The 24939-nt window shown below is 36.0% G+C and overlaps 7 protein-coding genes across 7 annotated transcripts; 4 read left to right on the top strand and 3 right to left on the bottom strand.

Annotated features, from left to right (window-relative positions):
• Positions 1–4122: 4122 nt before the first annotated feature.
• Positions 4123–5772, bottom strand: LOC18016535 (mitogen-activated protein kinase kinase kinase 18). Its single transcript, XM_024155420.1, is given in 1 exon segment — positions 4123–5772. A coding segment is annotated over 1 exon segment (1650 nt).
• A 2429-nt stretch (positions 5773–8201) lies between these two features.
• On the bottom strand, positions 8202–12068 carry LOC18016534 (splicing factor, suppressor of white-apricot homolog). Its single transcript, XM_006401432.2, has 4 exons — positions 11704–12068; positions 10590–10747; positions 9337–10122; positions 8202–9240 (listed from the first exon to the last, which is right to left on the bottom strand). The coding sequence occupies exons 1-4, from the start codon at positions 11969–11971 to the stop codon at positions 8374–8376; spliced, it is 2079 nt and encodes a 692-aa protein (XP_006401495.2). The 5' UTR covers positions 11972–12068; the 3' UTR covers positions 8202–8373.
• Positions 12069–15367: 3299 nt separating this feature from the next.
• Positions 15368–15871, top strand: LOC18016533 (stigma-specific STIG1-like protein 2). The gene has a single exon (XM_006401431.2). It carries the CDS (start codon positions 15368–15370, stop codon positions 15869–15871), a length of 504 nt encoding a protein of 167 aa, XP_006401494.1.
• A 770-nt stretch (positions 15872–16641) lies between these two features.
• Positions 16642–19400, top strand: LOC18016532 (GDP-L-galactose phosphorylase 2). The gene is made up of 7 exons (XM_006401430.2): positions 16642–17233; positions 17334–17434; positions 17526–17585; positions 17960–18211; positions 18303–18488; positions 18588–18836; positions 18928–19400. The coding sequence occupies exons 1-7, from the start codon at positions 17119–17121 to the stop codon at positions 19249–19251; spliced, it is 1287 nt and encodes a 428-aa protein (XP_006401493.1). The 5' UTR covers positions 16642–17118; the 3' UTR covers positions 19252–19400.
• An 803-nt stretch (positions 19401–20203) lies between these two features.
• On the top strand, positions 20204–20607 carry LOC18016531. Its single transcript, XM_006401429.2, has one exon. The coding sequence runs from the start codon at positions 20210–20212 to the stop codon at positions 20438–20440; it is 231 nt and encodes a 76-aa protein (XP_006401492.1). The 5' UTR covers positions 20204–20209; the 3' UTR covers positions 20441–20607.
• A 54-nt stretch (positions 20608–20661) lies between these two features.
• On the bottom strand, positions 20662–23638 carry LOC18016530 (adenylyltransferase and sulfurtransferase MOCS3). Its single transcript, XM_006401428.2, has 11 exons — positions 23213–23638; positions 22788–22880; positions 22621–22676; positions 22459–22523; positions 22258–22332; positions 22063–22141; positions 21937–21975; positions 21719–21827; positions 21506–21624; positions 21306–21422; positions 20662–21209 (listed from the first exon to the last, which is right to left on the bottom strand). Exons 1-11 carry the CDS (start codon positions 23469–23471, stop codon positions 20820–20822), a joined length of 1401 nt encoding a protein of 466 aa, XP_006401491.1. The 5' UTR covers positions 23472–23638; the 3' UTR covers positions 20662–20819.
• A 216-nt stretch (positions 23639–23854) lies between these two features.
• On the top strand, positions 23855–24393 carry LOC18016529. Its single transcript, XM_006401427.2, has 2 exons — positions 23855–23980; positions 24083–24393. The coding sequence occupies exons 1-2, from the start codon at positions 23903–23905 to the stop codon at positions 24329–24331; spliced, it is 327 nt and encodes a 108-aa protein (XP_006401490.1). The 5' UTR covers positions 23855–23902; the 3' UTR covers positions 24332–24393.
• Positions 24394–24939: the final 546 nt, after the last annotated feature.

Below are 24939 nucleotides of genomic sequence, written 5' to 3'. Positions count from 1 at the left end.
GGTGGTGGTGGATGGGATGTGCTGCCTGCGCAATATTTTTGGTAATTGATTGTTGGAAGAATAATCTCTCTGACAAAGAGCCTTGATTTGTAAACTATATTCTAATATTAGATGCTTCTATGAACATTAATTAGATGAATACTAGTCTAGTTTTTTTTTTTTTTCTTTTCTTGAGAACCGTTTCGATATACATTTGTCTACAGTCTACTTACATCCATATTTAACATTAAGCTGAATTGTAACCGGTTCATTAAAAGAAAAACGATATAACAGTATAAAGTTATAAACCAAAATACCAAATCCAACCTCCAACATAACTCACTTATTTAGATTCAGTTCACAGAGTGTGAAGTTTTATTTCTCAGCGATTTTTTGTATATATCAAATCTATAAACTATAATATTTGTAATCTAAAGATAGCTGATCACGTATCTACTCTATTGGATAGTACTCGTGTCGTCTTTACACGAAAAACAATATAGACATAAAACATAAGCGATCAACATTACTGTATTAAATTGATCCAAAATAACAACATTACTTTATAATGATATTTCGTTAAACCAAACACACTTATACTGATAACGGCTCTTTTGGAGTCTTGCGTGTAAGCCAATTACATACATACATATAATTATAATAAGTTAAGCATGACAACCATAAGAAAAGAATCAACAAATATATAGGTTCGTTAGAAAGAAAATTTGCATTCTCTTTGGAAGTATTAACATTTTTCATATAAAATTTGCAAAAGAAAGGGATTCGAAGTTGAAATGGAAGAAAAAAAAAAAAAAAAAAAAGAAGTTGAAATGGATAAGTGTTCAGGTTCTATATACACACTCTGACTCACTCATGCAATCCAAGTGGAATACATGAAAGATGAGCAAAATATATATATATATATATATATATATATGAAAAAAGGTGACTAAAGAGGATTTAAGGTGTAGTGAGTGTGTGTGTGCCAACGACAACACTTCCACCTTTTCTAAAGTCAACCTTTTAGATCTATATTAGTTATTAACAATGGCTCTAAATTGGTCTGAAAAATTTTTTGGTGTCTCGTGTGATAGTCGTTTTGTTTTATTAATTTGAGAAAATTAAAAGAAAAGTCTTTGAAAATTAGGGGATATCTCTTCGTTAAATTTTGTTTGTAATTGTAATCCCATATTGCCCAAAACTTCAAAGAAATGGTGAAAATTATAAGTGTTTCAAAAACTTCAAAGCAATTGTGTGATATTGTTATTTATCAGATTTATTGTCAAAAATCTAAACTAATCATTAATCGTACAAAGGTGATGTGAATATATCGTAGTTGAAAAAAAATAGATGCAAATAACCAAATGGAAATTGACCAATTGCGATACTATTAGCTAGTAACTGTTTTATTTGTTGTACATAAATGAGTCAGTTGGTCGAATTACGGCAATATATGCACGTAACTTAACACTGATAATTAATGGCTGTCACCAAACCTATTTTATCATGAAATTTTTTGATATGTTTTGACTTTTTCTCTTATATATAAATAAAATGTTTTGACTTAGATGCGTGAGGTCATTTTGACATCGACGTAGAGTCATCACTCATCACACTTCATCACCGATTCACCATCAACCTTTTGGACATTAAGTGGGACACTTAAACCTACTTTTCTTTAGATGGTTTATTTGCTTGTACGGTTGTTGATAAAGATAGTAAGGCATCAAATGTGTGATTTATGTCTTTTGAATTCAAAATCAAGATGCCAAAATGTTTTCAATTAAAAAATATGCTGATTTTTCAAAATTGACCTCCCTCTAGGTATCGATCTTTTACATCAGATTAACAAGTCGATTTGAAAGCTTTTGGTTGTTCAAGAACATTATTATAATTGTAAATTTACAAATTGATTCTAGAACTATACCTTGTTTAACTAAAAGACTAGTTATAAAACAACAAACTACTTTTTTCCAAACGAATACATCAGATAAGAAAATCGAAGTTGGGACGACTTCGATTATGTATTTATTCTAAACTAATGAAAAGCATCGACATAGAGAATTGAGATAAAAGTCAACATGAATGAACTTGGTCAAGAAATACCAAACTTTGCTTAGTGTGTAGAAAGTAAACGCCAACTTTGGTTAGAGACCCCAAAAAAGTCTTGTGCTTTCACATTTGAATGAAACTCCTTTGTGGTTTTGGTAAACACAAAAAGAATATTTAAAACAAAAGGAAAATAATAGATAGATGTTAGACCAAACTAAAATAATTGGACTTCGTATAAAGTCAACCTCACGATATAGAGTGGTTTCCGTACTTAACTTCCTTACCAGAAACACATATCAACCGACGACGACTTTCTCCTTTATGTTACCACCTTTCAAAGTTTAACTACCACAAGATTACAAGTAAATTATCATATAATAATTTTTATAAACCATAGAAGTTATACTAATTAGTGGGAGCTTACAAATTGTCTAGTACCTAATAAGAGCATGATTATTGCTAACTACCCTTTTGGGTTTCTTAGCATTATTTTAATACAATTTGTTTTGAGTTAAATAACACTTGTAAGAAACTCATAATTATTGCATAATTATTGCTAACTACCGTTTTGGGTTTTATTTTTAACAAAAAGAATTAATAATTTTTTTAATTAAAATAAAGATAACCAATACTGTGATACCACCTGATAAGTAGAATCGATCATTGTGATGTTTAAATAGAGATCAATCTCTCTCCTTTTGAGCCTTTTCTATTTAATTTTGAGAATTAAAGTCCTAAGAAACTCAACAAGGATCCAGCAATAAATCCAGTAGTCTGAATTTATCATCTATCATCACCAACTTATTTAGAAAATAAAAACACTTTTGGTATGTCTAAATGTTAATCAAAGTACAGTCCATGGTCGTAGATGTTAACTTTTTAATTTACGATATATTATAATTTTTAATAGGTTGTATTCATCGTCTTGTCGTTCATTTTGTTAACTAATAATTTGATCATTTTATCACATAAGTTTTGTGAAACATTTTGTAGGTGTCTGAAAAAACAAAACTTTAGGACCACCATACATGTTAATTTCTTAAACATAAATCATAATTTTAGTAGTAGTATGAAATGATCATCTAGTTGACATGCATTGTCACATTGTGAACTTGACTATGTAAGATTGTAAGAGTATGTTTATCGGTCATTTTTAATTGAGTCTCTTAATATTATTGGGCCCACAAAATAAATCAAAAATGGTTTGTTTCAAGAGAAATTTCTTAAAACGTCTCTTATTTGACATATGGAAGAAACGTCTCTTAGATATCAATTATTTAAATAATGCTTTAGAGACCCACAAATCTCTCTAATAAACATGGTCTAAGGTGAACTATTATTATGCAACAAATGAGTAGGTAAAGCGAATAAATAAAAACCGTTGAACTTGTGGTTCAGGAAAGCAAAGCATGGTTCCTAGCCAACCAAGATACGAATTCTAGTGAGCTTCTACCAAAAATTAATATTTTCCGTAATATAGATTTATCAGTTCCACCTGTCAAATGTAGATAGATTTTGAAAATGAGCTAATCCTACAAGTGGCGAGGACTAGATTATGCAACTTCAAGATAGAACTACAGATTTTCTAGACCTTCAAGAAAGTTGTAGGGAGATTTCACATGACCATCTCGAACTTCATAGTCTAATATGAGTCTGCTGATGCCAACAAATATATTATTAGTAAAAGCTTTCAAATCGATTTGTTAATGTAACCATTTTGTTACCGTCTCTCAAAATTTAGTACACATGGTTTCAAAACCAAAAGTTCAGCAAATTTGAAGACGTATATGACTCTTTTTAAGATGTCAAAGTGGTTTTTGAACTAAAAGTTAGTATTGTAAACAAAAACAAAAAAAGAAACTAAAAATTAGTAATGAACAGACGGAAATTCCTATTAGAAACGCACGCACCAGAATCGCGTCTTCTCTTATGTAAATGCATCAATGTCGTGCTGGTTAAACATAAAGAATTTGCCTTTTCTTTTCATCAACAAATTACTATCGTCAAACCTTAGATCACCTTAGTAATTTATTTTCATTAACAGTTTATTTACATTTAACCAAAAAAAGGTATACAGAACATTTTTTGTTCTTAATGTCTAAAAAATTGCACTAAGTCACATGTTTGCTCTTTAATCGCCGCGTTATGAATCTCGGCGTAGTTGTCAAAGCTATGAATCGAATCTGTTAAGGAATCTAAAACATAACTCATAATGTGGCTAAATAAATGAATTTTCTTATTATTATCACGAAAATTATCGTCTCGTGGTACAAAACCATCTTCAAGATGATCATAATATAGAATTATATCCTCTTCAAAGAGGTTATTAGAGTAATTATTATAAAAAATGTTGTTCTCAGTGGAATATTCCAAGAACAAGCTGTCTTCTTGATCCCAGATCCAATACTCAAATCCTCCCACTTCGTCTTCCTCCGGTGACGTAGCTTCAACGCAATTCGCGTCTTCGTCTTCGTTACGCTTCTCCATCTCTCCGATTTCGTTGCGGCCTCTTACTTCAAACCAATCATCCTCCGCCGTAATCCACTCCGGTTCGCCGGAATTCTCATCTCCGGTGAGTTTCTTGATCCGATCAGCAGGTGAAGAATCCCACAAGAAAGTCGAAGAATTTGCAAATGGGTCTTCGTGATCCGCCTGAATTAATCGACTTCTCGAGGTTTCGCATAAATCCCAGAAACCTTGATCCAACACAGTACTAGGAGAAGATGAATTCAGACAGTCACGAGATTGAGTTTGAGATTCCTCGTCTTCTTCTTCGTCGAGAAACGGGTGTTGAAGCAATTCTTCAACAGCCCATCTCTGTTTCGGACATTTTCTCAGACAATTCCTCAAAAAGTCTTTACATTTCTCCGATAACCACTCTGGAATCTCCGGCGACTCGCCGGTGAAACCAATCTTGTAAATCGCAGCTACGACGTCGTTTAGCTCCGGCCAAGGACTTAACCCAGTAGCCATCTCTATCACTGTACATCCCAAAGCCCATACATCAGCCGGAAAACTCTGTTCTTCACCACGCGCTACCTCCGGCGACATAAACGCCGGTGTACCGGAAAATTCCAAATTCCCGTTTTTCGTCACCGTTTTAGCGCAACCAAAATCGGCGATCTTCGCAGTTTCTCCTCCGATCATAACATTCTGGCTCTTCAAATCGCAATGAGCAATTCCTCGATCGTGAAGATAAATCAAACCTTTCAGTATGTGACGCGTGTAGGATCTAATCGCCGGCTCCGGCAACTTCCCGCCGGAATTCTTGATCAAATCGTGAATACTCCCGCCGGAAATATATTCCATCATGAGATTATACACCAATTTGTCGTTCTCTGTCGTTAAATCAGACCCAATGTACTTGACTATGTAAGGAGAGCTCAACTTCGATAAAATCGATTCTTCTCTCTGCAAAAACGCCGATGAAGAAAGCTCAGCGGATTTGACGGCAAAGAATTCACCGGAATTTGTGATTGCTAGTGAGACAGTGGCGGTTGAGCCTCGACCTATGATTGGTCCTCTTATCCATTTTTGTTCCCCCATTGGAGCAGAGCAAGAAAAAACAGAGGAGGTAGATAAGAGAAATAACTTGTAAAGAGAGAGAGAGAGACAGAGAGAGAGATCTCAGAGGTTTCAAATGTTTAAGTAAAGATTTGTGATGTGATTATTTATATATACTGCACACATAACACAACTCACAATTGTGTATGAGTGTATATATATATATGACTTTGGCATGGGGTTTTGGTGTCTTAATTCAAAGTCTGAACAGAGATGACATTCTTTTAATCTTTATTCTTCTCCTCCAATTATTAAGCACCAAAACTTTACCTTATCTTCCACTTTAAATTTAATTTTAGATTATTGTTTTCTTAGATCTAATACAGCCGTTTATGTTCGAATTCAAAATGCGAGTCGTTAAAAAAGGAATATAATATGACTTGATCATTGGTAAGTTTCTAGTACATAAAAAATATTAAAGAACCATGACTCAATCATGTTCTTGGAAAAACATTAGCATGAATTATCTAAGAAAGATCAAAACAACAAATACCTATAAGAAACTAATATCGTACAAGCGATATTCTAAATTTTTTAAAACATTAGCTATTTACATTCACGTCAAAGAAAAGTCATGTAGAAATGTTATAACTGTTTTTTTTTTGGTTGGTAGAATGACAAATAATGCAAGCACAAAAGTACAAAATGAAAAGAAAAAAATTGGATAATTGCCTATCAAAGTTTCAATCAGTTAGCCACAATAAAAGTATAGACAAAATGTTCTAGTTATGTAAAGTTTGTAATAAGAACTTATGATTGGTAAGTTTGATAAATATGGTAATGTGAAAAGTAACGAGAAAAGAACAAGAGTCTTATTTGAGATATGTGATGCAAGTTCAAGTCATTTACGACATTTTTGCTTAATAGACTATCTCTTTCCGTTACATCATATTTAAGTTTGGATTTAGTAAAACAGAAGAAAAAAAGCATGCTCTAACTGTTAGATCGAACCATATTTGAAAATTTATTTTTTAATTTGTCAAAGCATTTGATTATACGATGTCATTATATACATGTTAATTCTCTTAATGCATCATATACCAAATTACTAATTTTACCAAATCACTAGTAGTATTATGTTCTTTCTAGGTTTTTAACATCTAACAAAACCAAGAACGTTGATTATAATGTGTTCTATAAGTTTTGATATCATCAATGTATACGTACATACATGACAAAAACATAAAAAATTTGGTGGAAGCTCTTTACCTTTTGTGGCCTTTTTATTTATGTCTCAAACACTTTGTGTGGCAGAGCAACTGGGGATGCGTCTTGTGCGAATCAAAATACGTGGCAGAACAGGATTGGATGATGACAGCTTTGACGGCATGACGCCAGATTGGACGGCGCCGTAACTTCGAATCCACCAATAGGGCTCAAGCAAAAGCACAACAAAATTTTTTTTCTTGAAAGGAAGCTAAAGATGCTGCCACGTGGCGGAAGCAAAAGCTAAGTGCGGGATTAGCGTGGGATCCTAATTAAATCTATCGTTAAAAAGCTTTTTAGTTAAACGGTTATTGCTTCGTAATTTGTCCATGTTCTCAATTAATACCGTAATTTTTTTCCGTCGTAACTCGTAATCCATTTTAAAATTTTTATAAATATTTAATTGCTGCTGTAATGGTAAAGTCAAATGGTGGTAATAATAATGTGAAAACACTGAAATGTGAATGTGGAGCTTCATTATGTGAAATGTCTTTAATTGGAATGCAAGCTGGGGTTATGTAAGAAGATTCTATAGAGAAAAAAAAAACAAAGTTTTAAAAGGGAAGAAGAAGGTGTTGGGAAAATTTATTCGCATCTCTACTTTGCTTAGAGAATACAGTTGGATTAAGATAATTTTTTTATATAATTTTCTAGATTGAAATTAAATAGTATTTGAATCTGGCTTGATAATTTCTTTTCCCTTTTTAATAATAATAATAGTTGGGCGTTTTTTTGGCTTTTGGGGAATGGACGGCTAAAACAAACGCGGCTCCAAACATGTGATTGGGATCTAAAAAAAAGGTTTTGAAAGCGTGAAGTGAAAAGTGAGAAGTAAAATCACGCTATGTTTTTTATTAACGTTATTAGTAAGGTTTCTTGAAGAGTCTTTTGTGCTCTTACATAGTTACATATTCTGCTAATTTCACTCCTATTATTAGTTTGGTGCATGCTTTTTTTCCGTTGCAATTTTTGTGGAAACGTAAAAGGTTTAACAAATAATAATAAAAAAGAACAACAAGAGTTTTCAATTCTTTTTTGTTAATCTAATGGAAGCAAGTTAGAATTTTGGGAGAAAGGGTGGTAACTGGTAGAGATTTATTATTTTTTTAAAACGATTATTTACAAACGTCGTCTTGACTTTTGACCCTTTTCTAGTCTCATATCATCATATCAAATGCTACGGTAGAGTAGCACATAATGCTTGAATAACTTAATTTTTGAATGATGTTGACCAGAAAATAAAAATAAAATGTTGCGTTTTAGTTTCATCAAACGTCAAAGCAACTTAAAATAGTTAGTCAAAATATACAATATATTTATTTGACAAAATGTGAATCATATCATGTGATTTATATAATCTTGTTATCAAATAATTTGATATTTGGCCCCTAAATCATTTATATAAAAATATTTGAGTATAATAAAAATGTCAAAAATACAAAATGTAGCCTCAAAAACTCAAAAGAATAAGGAGAAAAGAAGTATAAGAAAAAGGAACAATTGACACCTGTTTAATTAAAGCAAAATGTTAAAAGGAAAAAAAAAGCCACAAAACATAGACTCGAACTGAACTTATCGGCTCCGTTTCATAAGCTTCTGCCCAGGCTCGGGTCTGGTCTTATGCTTATGCCTATAATGCCGTTTTCTACTTGAATGATTTTTCTCAGTCTTGGTTTCTTCTGTAACTTCATCCATACTTCTCTCTTCATCGTCTTCTTCTTCTTCTCCCATTTCATAATCTTCATCTCTCTGTGATCTGGAACGGTAATTCCTCTTTGATCTTTTTCTACTGATACCACTATCATCTGCTTGTTTCGGCTCAGCTTCAGATGGAAGTGAGCCACCTTCTCTTTCTTTGGCAGCATTAGAACCTAATCCAGAGATCCCACAGTCCAACGGTTCGACCGATACGCTCCGCGATGATTCAGCTTGTTGCGCTGGCTGGGCACCGGGTTTTAACATGGCCACAAACATCTTTGCACGTTTCAATCTTTCTGCCTTCAACTTCTGCTCTTTAGACAAGCCTGCTTCACAAGTATCAGCTTCACTAGCAGCAGCTTGACCCGTCGTAGATTTGGCCAAATCAAGGGACTTAGATGAAGTATTACTACTTCCATCATTTCCGAGGCTCTGAGAAGTCTCATCCAAGGGTTTGCCTGATAGAATCCCTAACTGTGGGTTCCTTATGCCTCTTCTGGCAGCTTGAAGAATAGCAGCAGCAGTATTCGCATCTACTGTGATCCTCGTCTGCGGTTCGACGGGCTTGAATGGTTCCTTGTGTGACTCAGCCTTTGGTTTGTCACTAACCATTTTTAGTTTCTCTCTCTTGGCCGAATCAACCGTTAAGACAACAGGTTTGTCATCTTTTACATCATTGCCCATCTTCTCTTGCTTCATGTCTTCCTTTTTGGTAATATCGCCTTTGCCACATGATTTTAACTGCATATGAAATCAGCCGACGTGTATATTGTTAGCGAAAGTTAAATCGTAAGATTTCAAGCACATTAAACACACAAAATTTTGAAATAGAAGTACCTCTTCAGCTTCTTGGAGAACCTTCCGATAATATCCATGGTATAAGCTAGCTGGACGTAAGAATGGAAACATCCCGTATTTAACATCCTGCGCAGCAAGAGTAGCCTCAAGTTCTATCCCGTTCTTTTGGATGAAGTCAACTATCTTATTGATCACTCTTTTCATCTCAATAGGCGGCTCCACAATCTGCAGTTCAAGCTTGGATTGTGCCGGCATTGAAGAAGATTGCAACTTTTCAGAAAATGTTTTTTCTGTAGCACTATCTTCTGTATTGATCTGCTTCCTCCCTACAACATTTACTGCGCTGACAGAAGGATTTCTTTTTGCGAAAGTTGCTTGATCATTTGACGGAAGAGAATGCTTAGAGGCTGCACTTCTCTCAGTGGCAATCTTTGCAGCTTCTTTTGACCCTTCTGGTCCATTGGAATCAGCAACCTTAGCACCACCATCACCTTCAGCAGACTCGTTTGTTTTACAGTCCATTGGTGGCTCTTCTTTAGTATCTTCATCTTCTACTGTCCCATAAACCGAACCAAGCAAGGACAAAGCTCCACCATCCTTCCCACCTTCACTTTTTGTATCTTCTACAGAAGACTTTCCTGTCAAAAGCTCTTGATGTTCAACAAGAAACCTAAAGTAAGGATGAAGATGATGGTCTGGCATCAAGAACCCAAATGTTGGGTTGCCTCCTTGTTTGACTCTCAAGACAATTTCAGATTGCCCACCATGTTTGCTTACAAAACTCGAAGTTTTTGCCATGATCTGATGTAATTTCTCAGTTGGGGGCTGAAAAGAAGGGAGAGAAAAATGTAAAGGAAAATCAATTAGTAATGTGAAATCTCATGATGCCTGGTTCTAACGGAACGAACCTTTGGCAACACACAGGTACATATATACATAATGAAACCTCACATAAGTATGGAGAATCACAAATTGCAAATATCAGATCTGTATAGAAATGCATCATCGGATGTGCACTCATTTTTAGGTTATTGGTAAGTCATGAATTTCTATCATCTTAATCCCACCTGCACCGCCCCTTGTCATGGCAGCAAAAGGAAACAAGGTGACTGTGAATGACAACTTTAGACAACTCCATCTCTTCTCCGAGCATCTGAAACTTAGACATGGTAGTCCTTAGAATAACATATGCACCTTTCAGATGTTTACATGGCCATATCAGTTTAGTACCAGATAAGTGACTAAAACCCGCATATCTCTAAAGGGAACAATCTACCAAAACAGTAACTTACCAGGTGTTGAAGTAAATAATCAGGCACGGGGAAAGACGGGTGAAACCCAGAGTCCATATCAGCAATTTTCTGGTCATTGAAATCACTGGAGCTTCCGTATGAATAGGGGACAGCACGAAAACCATCGGCATTTGTACTTGCTGAAACATCATTGATATCTGGGGTGCAAGAGTTGAAAAAAAAAAACGGATTAATTTTCTGAGTACCAACTGGAGAGTAAAGAAGTAAAGAGAGAAAAAAAAGGGAACACAAAGATAACTTAAAATACTCTGGGAGAAAATTATTCCGTAAACCAAAGTTCTTTTAGATTGATGTTATTTCTTTTCAAAAACTGAACTCAATGCAGCAATTGATTGTGATAATCAAAAGAACCAGCAAACATCAATGTGAAACCTAGGACTTAGTTACACAAGCATTGAACAAAGATGCCCACTTAGTCAGAGAGACCAAGAAAAATACTGACGACTAGGAAATTAAAAAAAAAAATCAATGTGCTTGAAATCAGCGATGAAGTAAATAGATACGCATACAAAATGATGTCCAAATACTTATCTGACATAATTACAAGGATATGAAAACAGTAGCTTCAGAACTCGTATTATATCAGAGATACATAATCCAACTCGCGCACAAAAAGGTTTAAACGCAATTACTTAATAGAAAACAAAATGCTGATGCATATCACATGAAAAGTTACACGTTTTTCAATAATACCCACAAAAAAGTAAATTCTATCTTAGCTGGATCGGTAGTTGAAGGAATTGAAACTCAATGAGATCAAAGGCATTGAGCATATCAAGAAAAAAATATAGAAACGTAGAAGAGAATGTGGAGTTCATAGTAAAGTTTGAAGCTAGATTCTGCCAATTCTTCATTTTAGCTTTTATACCCACACACATGCACATACTCAACACGAATGGTTACTCAAGCTTCTCAATAGACAGGCTAAAAAAAATTTAATCTCGAAAGGTCAACCAATCAAGTATCGAGCTGATATTAATCGTTATCATCCTCTAGCACGTTTAATGCCTCTAACATATCTAAGTTCGGGTTTTTCTGCCAATTTAATAAACTAAATAGGAACGAATAGTTCTAAGAAGTTCCTAATTCTTACCGCTCTCATCGTGCGACGGAGATGGAGATTCCGTCGGCAAATCAAGATAACGCTCGTGATTGAGGTCCGATTCCAAGTCAGGATCGTCTGAAATCGTACGGCGGCGCTTGGGACGCGGAGGAGGAATAGAAGAGAGGAGGTGACGAACATCATACCGGTCAATCAGAAGGCTGTTCCAGTCAACGAGCGCCGTCGGGGAGTTGACAAAGGTTGCCATCGAATCGTCGTCGAACGAGAGAGCGTGACGACCAAAAATCTCCAGATCCATTGATGATTCTGAGATTTGCTAAAAGCGAAAGTTTGGGATTTGGGAAGAGCTTAGGGTCTGTGAAATTGGAATCGGATGTTTCAGACTATTGAGCCAATAGATGGATTCGTGGTAACTTCGAAAGAGATCTGCTCATTGAAATGACGTCGTTTTATCGACTTTTTATTTTTATTGCCGTTTCCGAGGAAAGAAAACGTTTTTGTTTCAATTATAGACCGACGTGCAGTCTGGGAAAAGGAAAACCCAAAACGGTGTGCATTCTTTCTCAGAGCGGAACCATAAACTTTGCTTTTTGTGTTTTCGACCCCGTACTAACCAAAGCTTTATATTTCTGCCCCATAATCTTATCTCTATTGCATAACCACCCAGAGTGAAAATATTATATTAGTTATATACCCCAGTAAAAATCTATCTGGTCATTCTCTTCTTCTTCAAATATCTGGTTATTTCAATTCCAATAAACTTAACTCCATGCAGCAACTTGATTGTTGTGATAATTAGAAGATACAACAAACATTAACCGCAACTTAAATAAGACTTTAAAACCAAAAAAAGGAAAGTTAATTAGGACTTAGATACACAGGCAAAGAACTAACATGTCCACTTAGTTAAGAAGACCAAACTAAATAAACTAAAGATAAGCTTAGATTTTTTCTTTGTGTTTTGCCCCATCCTAAATAAAGTTTATATATTTTGCCCGGAATCTTAATTTCAGGTCTCTCCAATGCATTAACTTAGTAAGCCACCCGGCGACTATGACTGAAAAAAGTTAGTTTCGATATATCATATTTATCTGGTCTTTTATTTGTTCTTTGAATATGTGAGACTATGTCTATGATTCTACCATAGACTAATAACTAATTTGTGTTTAAGTTGTTTGAGTTCCAAAAGAATGATTCGCTAACTATTTTGGATGAAAATTTCAAAACCTGGAGAAATGTCACCATTTAAACGATCCGTTTATATTTAGAATATGGTATGTTGATCTAGCATGTACATAACATAGCTTATTAGCTTTAGTTGATGAGGAAGAAGAAAGAATATTTTAAGTGTGTAACTGAAGCAAAGCATAGAACCCGACCGGCTTAATCCGGTTGAAGCCTGACCAATGGACACGAACTTGTGGTCACTTGCAAATTTGCAATAAAATTTGTATCATATTTTGAAGGGTAAAAAATGAATAACAGAAAGGGAATTCTCTATTAAAAAATATTCCCTTTAGGCCTTTATGTGAATTGATAAGGCAAGTAGTAAAATGAAATCTATTGTTTGAACAGCCTACATCACACATTGTTTTCACAAGTTTCAATAACAGATAATATACAACTAATCATTCCAAATTAGTGTGCATCAATCAATTGATAGTAGTTTATTTAATGTAAAAGGAAGTTTGCGCGTGGCTTAATAGTTAATGCAACAGAAAGATATCGTAGAGAAACAGTAGATTATCGTATGGCCAGGAAAATGACCAATACGCAACAAGGGAATGGTATTGACTTTTGTGACGTAAAGTTCGTACATTGTTTCACAAATTGGAGCAAAGCGTTGACCTCTCTCCACAGCTTTCTTGAACTATAAACAAACACTGAATCTAATTTTGTGGACGTCTTTGACCAGTTAATTAGTCAAGATTTTTCTTCCATATAGTTCGATGTATTCACGATTCACTAGTTAGGTTTACCAGTTGATCTCGGTTCGCATTTATATTACTAGTATAATTACTATGTTGTTATTCAACTTTCAATATGATAATTAATATTTAAAATAATTGTTTCAAGAATATCTAGTAATTATCATATTGACGGACATCACACATGAGATTCCACTCTGCATACATTTGATTATAATATTTAAACCAAGTTATACTACTTTAATGGCCATTATCATATTAACGGACATCACGAATGAGATTCCACTCTGCATACATTTGATCATTGCATCGATTGGATGCTTCCTAAGTGTTCAGTTTTAACTTAGTAACATAATCCACTCCAAAGACTAATCTGGATTTAATTTGATTTAAGATCATTTATATATAAGAAAAATATAGTTTTAATGATATGTACTTAACTTGTCTCATATATATGTTACAATAATTACTCTAAGTTGTCACACATTAGATCATTTTTTTACTCATCAAATCTATTTGACTGATCTATACAGAAGGCTGGTAGTGATGATTGATGAAAACTTAACCTTACCAAGCTCGCTCATACTTCTCAAGATAAAAACTTTTGTATTTTCTAAGATTTTGGCTTACGTAATCTTCGTTAAATATTTTATTGTTCCAATTTACAATGTCAAAAATGGCCTTTCATTATTCTAGAAATATATATTCGTGGTTGATTGGGCGTATGCGGGTCGAAATTTAGAATTCAAGTTAAAGCAAGTGTCTATGTATAGCTTCAATTTCCTTCATTTATTTAGAAATATAAATCAAGAAGTAACTTTACAAATAAAAATAAAAAAAGTATGAAAAAATGGACGCCTTTGCTTCTCCACGCATCTCGCCTTAATCGTCTCAGACCGGCCCATGAGGCGAGGCGATGGATTCAGTCATGGTTCGTCACGCATCACTTTCTATTTTTGTAGAGCTATCGATATAATACCTTTTCTTCTTATTTTGTATATGTTCGCATTATATATTTCAAAAGTTTAATTGTTTTTGTTTCTTTATTTGACCAATCAAAAAGTTGTATTTCTGACTTGATTAATTCGGAGAACCATTATAGAATAGAAGTAAAAACACTGATCAACATGGTATTGGTATATCAATACCACGAATTATAAAAATGTAACGTTGCAAACCGATGATTTTACAATGAATTCAAATACTTCACCACAAATCAAATCAACAATATTTCAATTATCGTTTTATACCAGTATATTACAGGGCTACATTATACTCTGTATGTTTTGATTTCATATATTACATACAAGTTGTTGCTCCAAGAAGTAAGCCCTTCTAATTTCTATTATAAACGCGTATGTGTACCTCAACGTAAGCAAATAAACATGTGCATGTACATGCCCATAAAAATAGTATACAACTGAAATGAAAATAAAATAATAAAACGCCCCTTCCGGAAAAAGAAAAAGAGCGATCGCTTGAAACCTTGATTTACCTTTTCACCACATCTCACGCGTCAACTCGTCTCGATCACAACTATAAACCCTAAGTCCACCCTCTCCTTTCTCACAACACATTCTCTCTCTCTCTCCCTCCAAATCTCTTCCCCTCTCTACATTCACATAAACAAAGAAGAAGAAGAAGAAGAAGAAGAAGAAGAAGAAGGAGGAGATAAAGAAAGAACTATCTCTCTAGCTATCTAGCTATCTCTCGAGCTCTAGTGTATTGACTCACAAAAACACACTTCTACAAAGATCAAGAGCAAAATGGCTCAATTCATGATTAAGCTACTCGTGACAATTGCATTAACAACCGCAATCACAATCGCCATCATCACAACCACAACCACCAAAACCACCACCACAACCGCAACATTCGCTCTCGAAGATCCTTTCAAAGATGTTACACCTCCAGGAGCGGTTAAGATAAGACCGAGTCGATTCTTGGCAGAAAAAGTCGACCAGGGTCAAGGGCCAAAGGCTCGTAACCCAAACGCAGCTGACCATTGCCACAAGGACCCAGAGATCTGCAGCAGCAGCTACTACAGCACCGGAGCAAACGCTACAATGGCTTGTTGCAACAACAAATGTATGGATTTATCAACCGACGACAAAAACTGCGGTGCGTGTAAGAACAAATGCAAGTTCGGGCAAACGTGTTGTCGTGGTCAGTGCGTTTACGTGGCTTACGATAAACGCCATTGCGGTGAGTGTAACCATCGTTGCGATCTTGGCGAGTTCTGCGTCTACGGTCTCTGTAACTACGCGTGATGAATCAATCATTTCATTCACGCCAACGTTTTCTAAAAAAAAAAAAACAAAAAAAACTTATTTAAATTATATACGGATGATTTATTTACATGGACGCTAATTAAAAAAAGGTCGGTCCAATTAATTATTTACTTGATAATTAATGAAGGTGTTGTGTGTATTTTTGGATTCCCATAATGTTTTGAGGGGTATATATAAAGAGATTATTTTTCTATTTTTAATGTCTACGAATAAACTGGAACATCCTCGTTTCCAGTACTATACTGCTGTGTTTGATAAGTTTTATATAAGAGTGTGACACTCCAAAATAATGTTTTTATACGTATAAATATATAAAATAAAATAAAATCTCTTTTCCCTTAGCCACTTTCGAGATATATCGATATATACATTAAAAAGTACATAAAATTAGATATGATATGGGGTAAAATGTAAGAACTGATAGGCGAAATATGAAAATGTAAAAACTGATCTCTAAATATAATTGAAAATTTTGACACACCGAAGAAAGTCAAAAGGTATATAAAAATACAAATTTTATTAGTATTAGGTGAAGAAATAAATATACACGTGAGAAGAAATTTATTAGGCCAAATCCAAATAGATGACGTCACGGTAAAAGTCAATAAATTTGAAACCGACTCCTTAAACGGCGGCTCCCGGTGGATGAGAGTCAGCGGGTCAATCCGGAAAGTAACAATCGGGTCAAAAACCCCAGAAGATAAAACCCGGTAAGTAAGTGTTTTATCATCTATCTTCCTCACAAAACCCACACGTTCGAATCTCGACCTCAAATCTCTTTCTAACACACATAACACGTGAATCTCGCTCTCTTTTCTGGATCACTCATCTATCTACCATCTATTTCGAATCTCAAAGAATGATGAAACCCACATCGAAAAACCTATCCTTACAGTGAAATTCCTCGATTTTGTTTTTTCTCTTCTTCTCCGGCGAAATCTGTGTGAATTCCGGGGGTAACCACGGCTATACACGGGATATACTCACGGCCTTTGAGCTCTCATGTCCAACGCAAGGGTTGCTTAATCGTAACTAACACTTCGCCGCACGGAGGACGTGGAGCTCTGCCGTCTGAAGGCGGCAGTCCTTCCGATCTCCTCTTCCTCGCCGGAGGCGGTTCCTTTATCACCATTGATCTCTTTTCCATTTTTTAATTAGGTCTTTTTAGTTTCTTAATCTGTATATCATCTCGGGAGGGGTTTTGTTTTTTGCTCTTTTCGAAAAAAATGTTGTTGAAGATCAAAAGGGTTCCCACCGTCGTGTCTAATTACCAGAAAGACGAGACGGCGGAAGAAGGCGGCGGGTGTGGTCGGAATTGCCTGAGCAAGTGTTGCATCAATGGTATATTTTGTTTAGAGCTGAAAAAATTCTTCTTTTGTTTGAATTTGGATTTGAGTTCATCGTTTGTTTAACGAATCTCTGACCTTTGTTTTTGTTTCAGGGGCAAGACTTCCTTTGTATACATGCAACAATGTGGATAAATCCGTCGGAGAAAAAGCGGAATCTCCGGTGGCATTCCTAGATTCTCTAGTTCTTGGAGAGGTAGTGTAACTAAAAACTTCAAATTTGGTAATTGATTCCTGTTGCTTGATTACAAGTCTTAGTATTGTATCAAATTCTTGATGTTTTCTAGTGGGAAGATCGGTTTCAAAGAGGACTCTTTCGTTATGATGTTACCGCCTGTGAAACCAAGGTAAATCATCTCTTTACTTTATGGTTCATTGATTTACTTTGAAGCTCAAGTCTTTTGATATGTTTGCTTAAGCTGGAGAATCAAGTTTCAGTTTCACTTGTTTACTTGAGCTCTGAAGAATCAAGTTTCTGTTTTCACATTGTTGACGTTTACTTGAGCTCTGAAGAATCAAGTTTCTGTTTCACATTGTTGTTGTTTACTTGAGCTCTGAAGAATCAAGTTTTTGTTTTCACATTGTTGACGTTTACTTGAGCTCTGAAGAATCAAGTTTCTGTTTTCACATTGTTGACGTTTACTTGAGCTCTGAGGAATCAAGTTTCTGTGTTCACATTGTTGATGTTTGATGGTTTTACTGGTAAATTTGGTACTAATAGGTTATACCGGGGAAGTACGGTTTTATCGCGCAGCTAAACGAAGGTCGTCATCTCAAGAAGAGACCAACCGAGTTCCGTGTTGATAAAGTTCTTCAACCATTTGATGGAAACAAATTCAATTTCACTAAAGTTGGTCAAGAAGAGTTGCTTTTCCAGTTTGAAGCTACCGATGATGACGACGATAGAGAAATCCAGTTCTTCCCCAACATGCCTCTAGACGCGGACAATTCTCCAAGCGTCGTTGCAATCAATGTAAGGAATTTTTTTGCTATTAGGAGAGTGTCTTTCTTTTTTTTGCTAATTAGTTAGCTAAACATTGAACTCAAAATTCTTTTATGAATAGGTGAGTCCAATTGAGTATGGACATGTGTTGCTGATTCCTTGTGTTCTTGATTGCTTGCCTCAAAGGATTGATCACAAAAGCCTTTTGCTTGCTATTCAAATGGCGACTGTAGCCGCTAATTCGTATTTCCGACTTGGATACAATAGTTTAGGTGCATTTGCTACCATCAACCATCTTCACTTTCAGGTAAAGAAAACTAGTTTGGTTATGAATTCTGAAATCTTAATGGTTACCCTTGTATGTGATTTTGATTCTAATGGAGATTTTGTGTCTTTCTTGGAACAGGCTTACTACTTGGCAATGCCATTCCCAATCGAGAAAGCTCCTTCCTTGAAGATCACTACCACAAATGACTGCGTCAAAATCTCGAAACTCTTGAAGTATCCTGTGAGAGGTCTTCTCTTTGAAGGTGGAAGCTCCATTAAAGATCTGTCTGATACTGTAGCAAACGCATCCGTTTGTCTTCAGAACAACAACATTCCTTTCAACATTCTCATCTCAGATTCTGGGAAACAAATCTTCCTTCTTCCTCAGGTTAAAACTTCAAAACAAAAAACAAAGAAAATACTCAATTGATTTTGATCCCTTTTAACGATTATGTTTTTGTTGTTGTGTTGAATTGCAGTGTTACGCAGAGAAACAGGCTTTAGGGGAAGTGAGCTCGAAGCTGTTGGATACGCAAGTGAATCCAGCGGTTTGGGAGATGAGTGGTCACATGGTGTTGAAGAGGAAAGAAGATTACCAAGGAGCTTCAGAGGAGAAAGCATGGAGTCTTCTCGCTGAAGTATCTTTATCAGAGGAGAGGTTCAAAGAAGTTAACACTATGATCTTTGAAGCAATGGGTTTTAGTGGTGAAGAAGAAGAGCTTGAAGAGCAGAGTTCCATGGATGGTGGCTTCATAAGAGCACAGTGTTGTCCTTCAGTGAAAGAAGAGGCTGTATCTAATTGAATGGGGCTTCTAAAAGCTTCTTTAAAACTAATAATAATAATAATATATATGCAAACTTGTGTTTGAAGTTTGTAACTTTTGTTGGTTTATGATGTTTAACATTTGCAAACTCTTTTCTACTTAAATGAAACTCGAAAAAGAATTCCAAATTGAAAAGTTTCGTTAACATGAAATGACAACTTTTTAAATCAAAATCTCCCATTAAATTCCGTAAATCAGAGTTTATGAGGTTACATTCAAACTCTCTGAACGAATAAGAAGGTCTCGGAGCCTTTTCTTTTGGCCCTAAATCGGATCTGTTGGAGTGGTGAAGCAAAGAAGCAAGAGCTAACCTCTGCATCACCATTCACGGAGGTAGAAGAACTCCATTAACACTATAAGCTTATACCTTTACTCGCGTAAGCGCTTCTTAACCTCTCTCTCTATATATATACATTTTTCCTTCATCATCATTCTGGGTAGAATTTTCAAATTTTCATTTCTCTAGTTGTTCCTCGTTCTCCAGAAGTTTGTTTTTTTCATTTCTTTAGATGCCCGTTCGATTTAGGCTAAACCACTGATCTCGATGGCGAAAAACCGTAATTCTGTTTTCTGAGTTGTGGTGGGTTTAAAGCCGTCGAGAATTTGCGTCTAATTTACTGAATAAGCACAGGCGTCGAAGGTGTTCGATAAAATGCAAATAAGAAATCAGCAGCTTATCACTATAGAGATTTGTATCCAATTTAAAAATCCTTTTTTGTTGCATTTCTGTGCCTATAGGGTAGAGATATCGGATCCTCGTTAAGCCGATTTTGTAGGGTAAATCATGAAATTGAGATGAATAGCTTAGTGACCAACACCTTCTGATTACATTTCTGCTTGGTTCATGAATCTTTGTTAAGCCTCAACAATGTTCATTTGATTCCTTGAGTGCTTTTAAGGGCTGGTTGTTTTTTGGTTTTTGTAGAGTTGTTGAACAATGAAGAAGGGAGTGCACCCACAGATGCAATGGATCTCTTATGTGACACAGAGCGGTAGATTGATGCACGTGATGATGACAAGAATCCAACATGTTGGCAAAGTCTATCACTTTGGAGCTAAGCGTCAAATGGCTCAAAGCATTGGTCAGATTGCCAAGTTCAAGCGTAGGTTTAACTTGCAAGACGAAGAAGCTGTCCAAGAGAATAACAACGACAACCAGAAGAAGTAGTAACTTGTAATCCCAACTCTTGTCCCTTTCCTCCAAAACCAGTCTGAAAAATGCTTTATTCATTTTCGTTTTACACAAGGCAGCTCTATGAATCTTGCTCTGCTTCTCATGATTGATTTTCACAGTTCTCAAGTCTCGCTGTTTTCGTCAATAAAAGGCTTATCTTGTTCCCTTCTTGGCCATGTGTATTAATTGCTCTATGAAAATTGGAACTAATTTAGTATCATCCATAAAGATTGAATCAAAGGTATCATAACATCAATACAAACTTATTATGTTCTTATGATCGAATCAAACTACAAGTAATCATAACATCTAAAAAACTCACCATGTTAACACACAAGGTTTACATGACAAAACTAGTGATGCATGTTTTCTACTAATAGGTGGGGAAGTTGGGGTTGACATCGGCTGCCCAAGCCTCCAGTCCTCCAATTATATCCTTAGCTGAATCGAAACCCGATTCACGAAGATACTGAACAGCTCTCTGTGAATCATTCCCGCGCCTGCAAACAACGTAGAGGCTCGGATTTGTGCAAGAACCGGTGTTGACATGGCCATCTTCCTTTTCTTTCAGAGCTGAAGAAAGCTCGTTTAACCTAGCCTCCAAGTTTGCTAGAGGGATGTTGAGTGAATCCGGGAGAGAAACAATCTTGTAGTGATGACAAGGTCGAACATCGAGAAGAACATGTGGTTCCTTCTTTTGTAGGATTTCTTTGAACTCCTTGCTGCTGATTCTTGATTCTGTGGGAAGTAGGTTCAACGGGCCCTGTGATCAAATAAATGCAGGTAAAAACATATATGAGACTGTTATGGAAAACAAAATGATGGGTGCGTGAAAAAGAAAGAAACAGAGAACAGATACCGCAGATAAAGGAAATTGGGTGAAGTCCTCATAGTCAAAATCCTTGAACTGCTGCTTATTGAAAGATGAATTGTCTCCACAGACTGTGCAGAGAGACGATTTGCCTCTGATCTTGACCTGTGCAGACACTAGACGTCATTAATATTACCATAGATGGAGTTTTTAATGAGGAAGAGAATGGAAATTAAGTAAAACTTTACAATCCGGATCCTTGCTGATAAAGCGTCAAAAAGAAGCATCCGTTCAGTGAGTGGTTCTCCCACCATGCTTGCGAGTTTAACCGTCTCTAGCGCTTGTAGACAACCAATAACACCCGGAACTGTGAAACAAAAAAAAAAATAATAATTCCTTTTCAAGAAAGAATGAAGAAATTGTGGAGACTTGTAGAAAAGAAAGAACCGCCATTCATGTACCTACTCCAAGAACTCCACTATCAGAACATCTTTGGCAAGCTGTTGTCGGTGGAGGAGTTGGAAATAGACATCGATAACACGGGCCTCCTTTGTGATTATAGACCGTAAGCTTGAATACCCAAAAAAAATAATCAAAATATAAACTAAGCCTTTAATAAGTAGCTTAATATCTATGTAAGGAGTAACAGGATCATTTCGTTTGCAATATAATAACATACCTGCCCCTCCATTCCAAGCGCAGCACCTGATACCAAAGGCTGTATACAAAACACGCGTCAATGCTTCTGACTATGACAATGAACAAAACATAGAAAGAAAAAAAGAGTGTTCATAAGACGCTTCACCTTTCCTAAAAGGACACAACAATCGCTGATCATGTAACGGCTTGGAGGATTGTCCGTTGCATCTACTATGATATCATATCTAAATTTAGGCAGTTATGGAAACAAATAACCATTCAATACTTTACTTGAGGAGGCTAATGGAGAGATAGAGAAAACTGAGACTTCCTATAGCAATGATTACATATCTAAGGATACTGGCTGAGGATTTCCAAAGCATTTGACGTCCGGAGAGCTTCCAAATATTCATCAATCTTGATTGTCGAGTTTATTCTGGAGATAAAAGTAAAACGACACAGTGATTAGACCAAATGAGTAGAGCATAACTCCCTGTTGAGAGACTCAGACTATGACAATACTACACTAAAGCAGAATCAATCCCAAGGGAGTATGAATTACGAGCGACAAGCAGCAGCAGCAGATTTCACTTTGGGGTGACCAATAAATGCTTCAGTGTGTATTATCTGGATTTGTAAAAAAACCCCAAAAGAGAAAGACATCAGTAAATGCTAGTATCTTTTGTTCAGAGCTGCCAGAGGAGAGGTTTTTTCAAAGTCGTACCTGCCTGTGCATATTGTTGAGTTCTACAACATCATGATCGATAATACCCAATCGTCCTAAGAGAATACAATCGAAAAAGATGAGCAGCATATCATAATCAAGAGAATGTAAGGTATGCTATTGATATATATGTTAGATAGATTTGAGATAAGAGTCTGAAACCATACCAACACCACAAGCTGCGAGATACAATAATGCAGGTGAGCCTAGCCCTCCAGCTCCGATGACTAATACCGAAGACTTTAAGAGACTTGCCTGCCCTAAAACCATACACGCACATAGAACAGAACATGTCAACAAAGATTGATTTGAGAAAGACATTAGCAAAGTAAACAAGCAAACCAGATTCGTCTTAAAACTAAGCTTCAGGGTAAATATATCTCTGAAAAATTCAAAAGTCATGGGAAACAAAAGAAAGTTTTCAACTTTCAGCTGCGTCATCACTAGCTAGAGAGCTGACTTCTTCTCATCAATTCAAAAAACAGAACCATCCATCTCCATTTTCTTCCTATTGGCTAAAATTTGAACTTTCAAAAACAGAAACTAGAACGTAACAAAGAGTTTTTGGTCATTGCAGTTTGAGCAGAGTTACCTTCAACACCAAACGAAGGGAGTAACAACTGGCGACTGTAGCGGTAAATCTGATCAGGAGACAGGCCGTGTCCAAGCCCGTGTTCAATCGCCGCCGCCGCCATTGGATAAGAGTAACCGTTAGATACGGCGTCGCATCGTTCGGCCGCCGCCGCCGTCTCCTGGAGCTTGGCTTTGAGAGACGATATACGGTGCTCGATCTCCGCCTTCTTGAGCTTTAACTCTTCCAATTCACGGATGATTTCACTGCTCGCCTCCATCCCGGCAATGTCAGAGACCGATAGTAGAACCCTAGAGCAGAGCAGCAAAGAGACCGATGTCAGTCAACGACGATACGTTGACTTTTTTTATATATTGACGGTTGGATTTGTGCTTCTGTGTCGAAAGAGGTGTTCCTCGAGCGGACAAAATATATCTGCTATGTTTGGTTCTGTTTACAAAATTTGTTTGGTTCTGTTTTTCTCTACTCTAACCACAGATGAGTTTATGTGTGCGGGATCGATCCAAAAGCCCATTAAGATTAAACGATTACGGCCCATGAAATTAACACACGTAACTCACGCACGTGGCATCATAATCATAACCCCGTTGATGAGACATCATCATACTATAAGTAGGAGAGACAAAGCTTCATCTATGGTTTGATCTAATCCAAGTTTAAAAGAGAGAGACTTCCGAAGAAAGATAAAATATGTTGGTAAATTATGTGAACCCAAAACTAATCTCCAAGGCTAATATAAGATCATGTATTTACTCTCTTTACCTTAAGGTATATTCTAAATTAGCCTCTGTTTATTTTCATGAAATAACTAATTTAACAACATATATGTATTAGATTAAATTGTGGGGTGGGGTTTTCTGTAACATGTAGAGAGGAAGTGCGAGTGGAGGAAGGGAAGAAGGAAGAGCTCCTTCGACGGCTGAGGAGTTCACGAGACAAGGTGTTGCTAGCCAGACGGTGGAGAAGGCTTACGACGGAGCGGTGGCGGCGGTCAGCGCCTCCGGTGATACTGAGGCGAAGATGGAGAAAGTGAAAGAGGAGTTTTGTGAGAAGGAAGAGGGTAGAGACTATCACAAGAAGGTTACTGACAAGGATGGTTTGCCTATCAACACGTCTTAAGGAGCATGATGAAGGCATGTATCATTGTAAAATGGAGATCAGTATATGTGTGCATCAGTGCATGTGGTGTTTTTTTTAAAAACAAACAAGTATATGTGTGCATGTAATAATATAGTATGGTCCTTATGGATAGAAGAAATGTTGCGTTTTCTTTTCGTCAATCATCTGCTTGTTTAGATTTTTTTTTGGTACGCACGTTAAGATTATTACTGATTTTTAAATTTTGAACAATAGATTACATAGATAACAAAGAAGTAGAAAAGACCGACAACTAAAATGTACAATTAACTACGATTAGAAACTCAAACTAAATAGAAACAACCAAGCTGGGAGGGACAAAAAACTTAGAAGAATTTTAGTTTGTTACTCAAGTTAAAAAACAGTAACGAAGAGAGAAAAGAAGTTGGAGAAGAAAAGAGCAAGCCGAGAGCTATTGCAAAAGGTAAAATCTATTCGGATTTGAGTTTCGTGGGCTTTATGAATAAAAAAGAGAAAAAAATATAAAAATTTATGGTGGAAATACTTTACGGTTTCTAAACTACCGTAAAATAAAAATGAAGAGATAGTCGGAATAATAACCACAAAAAAAATAGAGTAATGCAGCTTAA

The sequence above is a fragment of the Eutrema salsugineum genome, unplaced genomic scaffold (genome assembly GCF_000478725.1).
Source record: "Eutrema salsugineum unplaced genomic scaffold, Eutsalg1_0 scaffold_2, whole genome shotgun sequence".
In the NCBI taxonomy this organism is placed as follows: Eukaryota; Viridiplantae; Streptophyta; class Magnoliopsida; order Brassicales; family Brassicaceae; genus Eutrema; species Eutrema salsugineum.
This window is presented reverse-complemented; position numbering and strand designations above follow the sequence as displayed.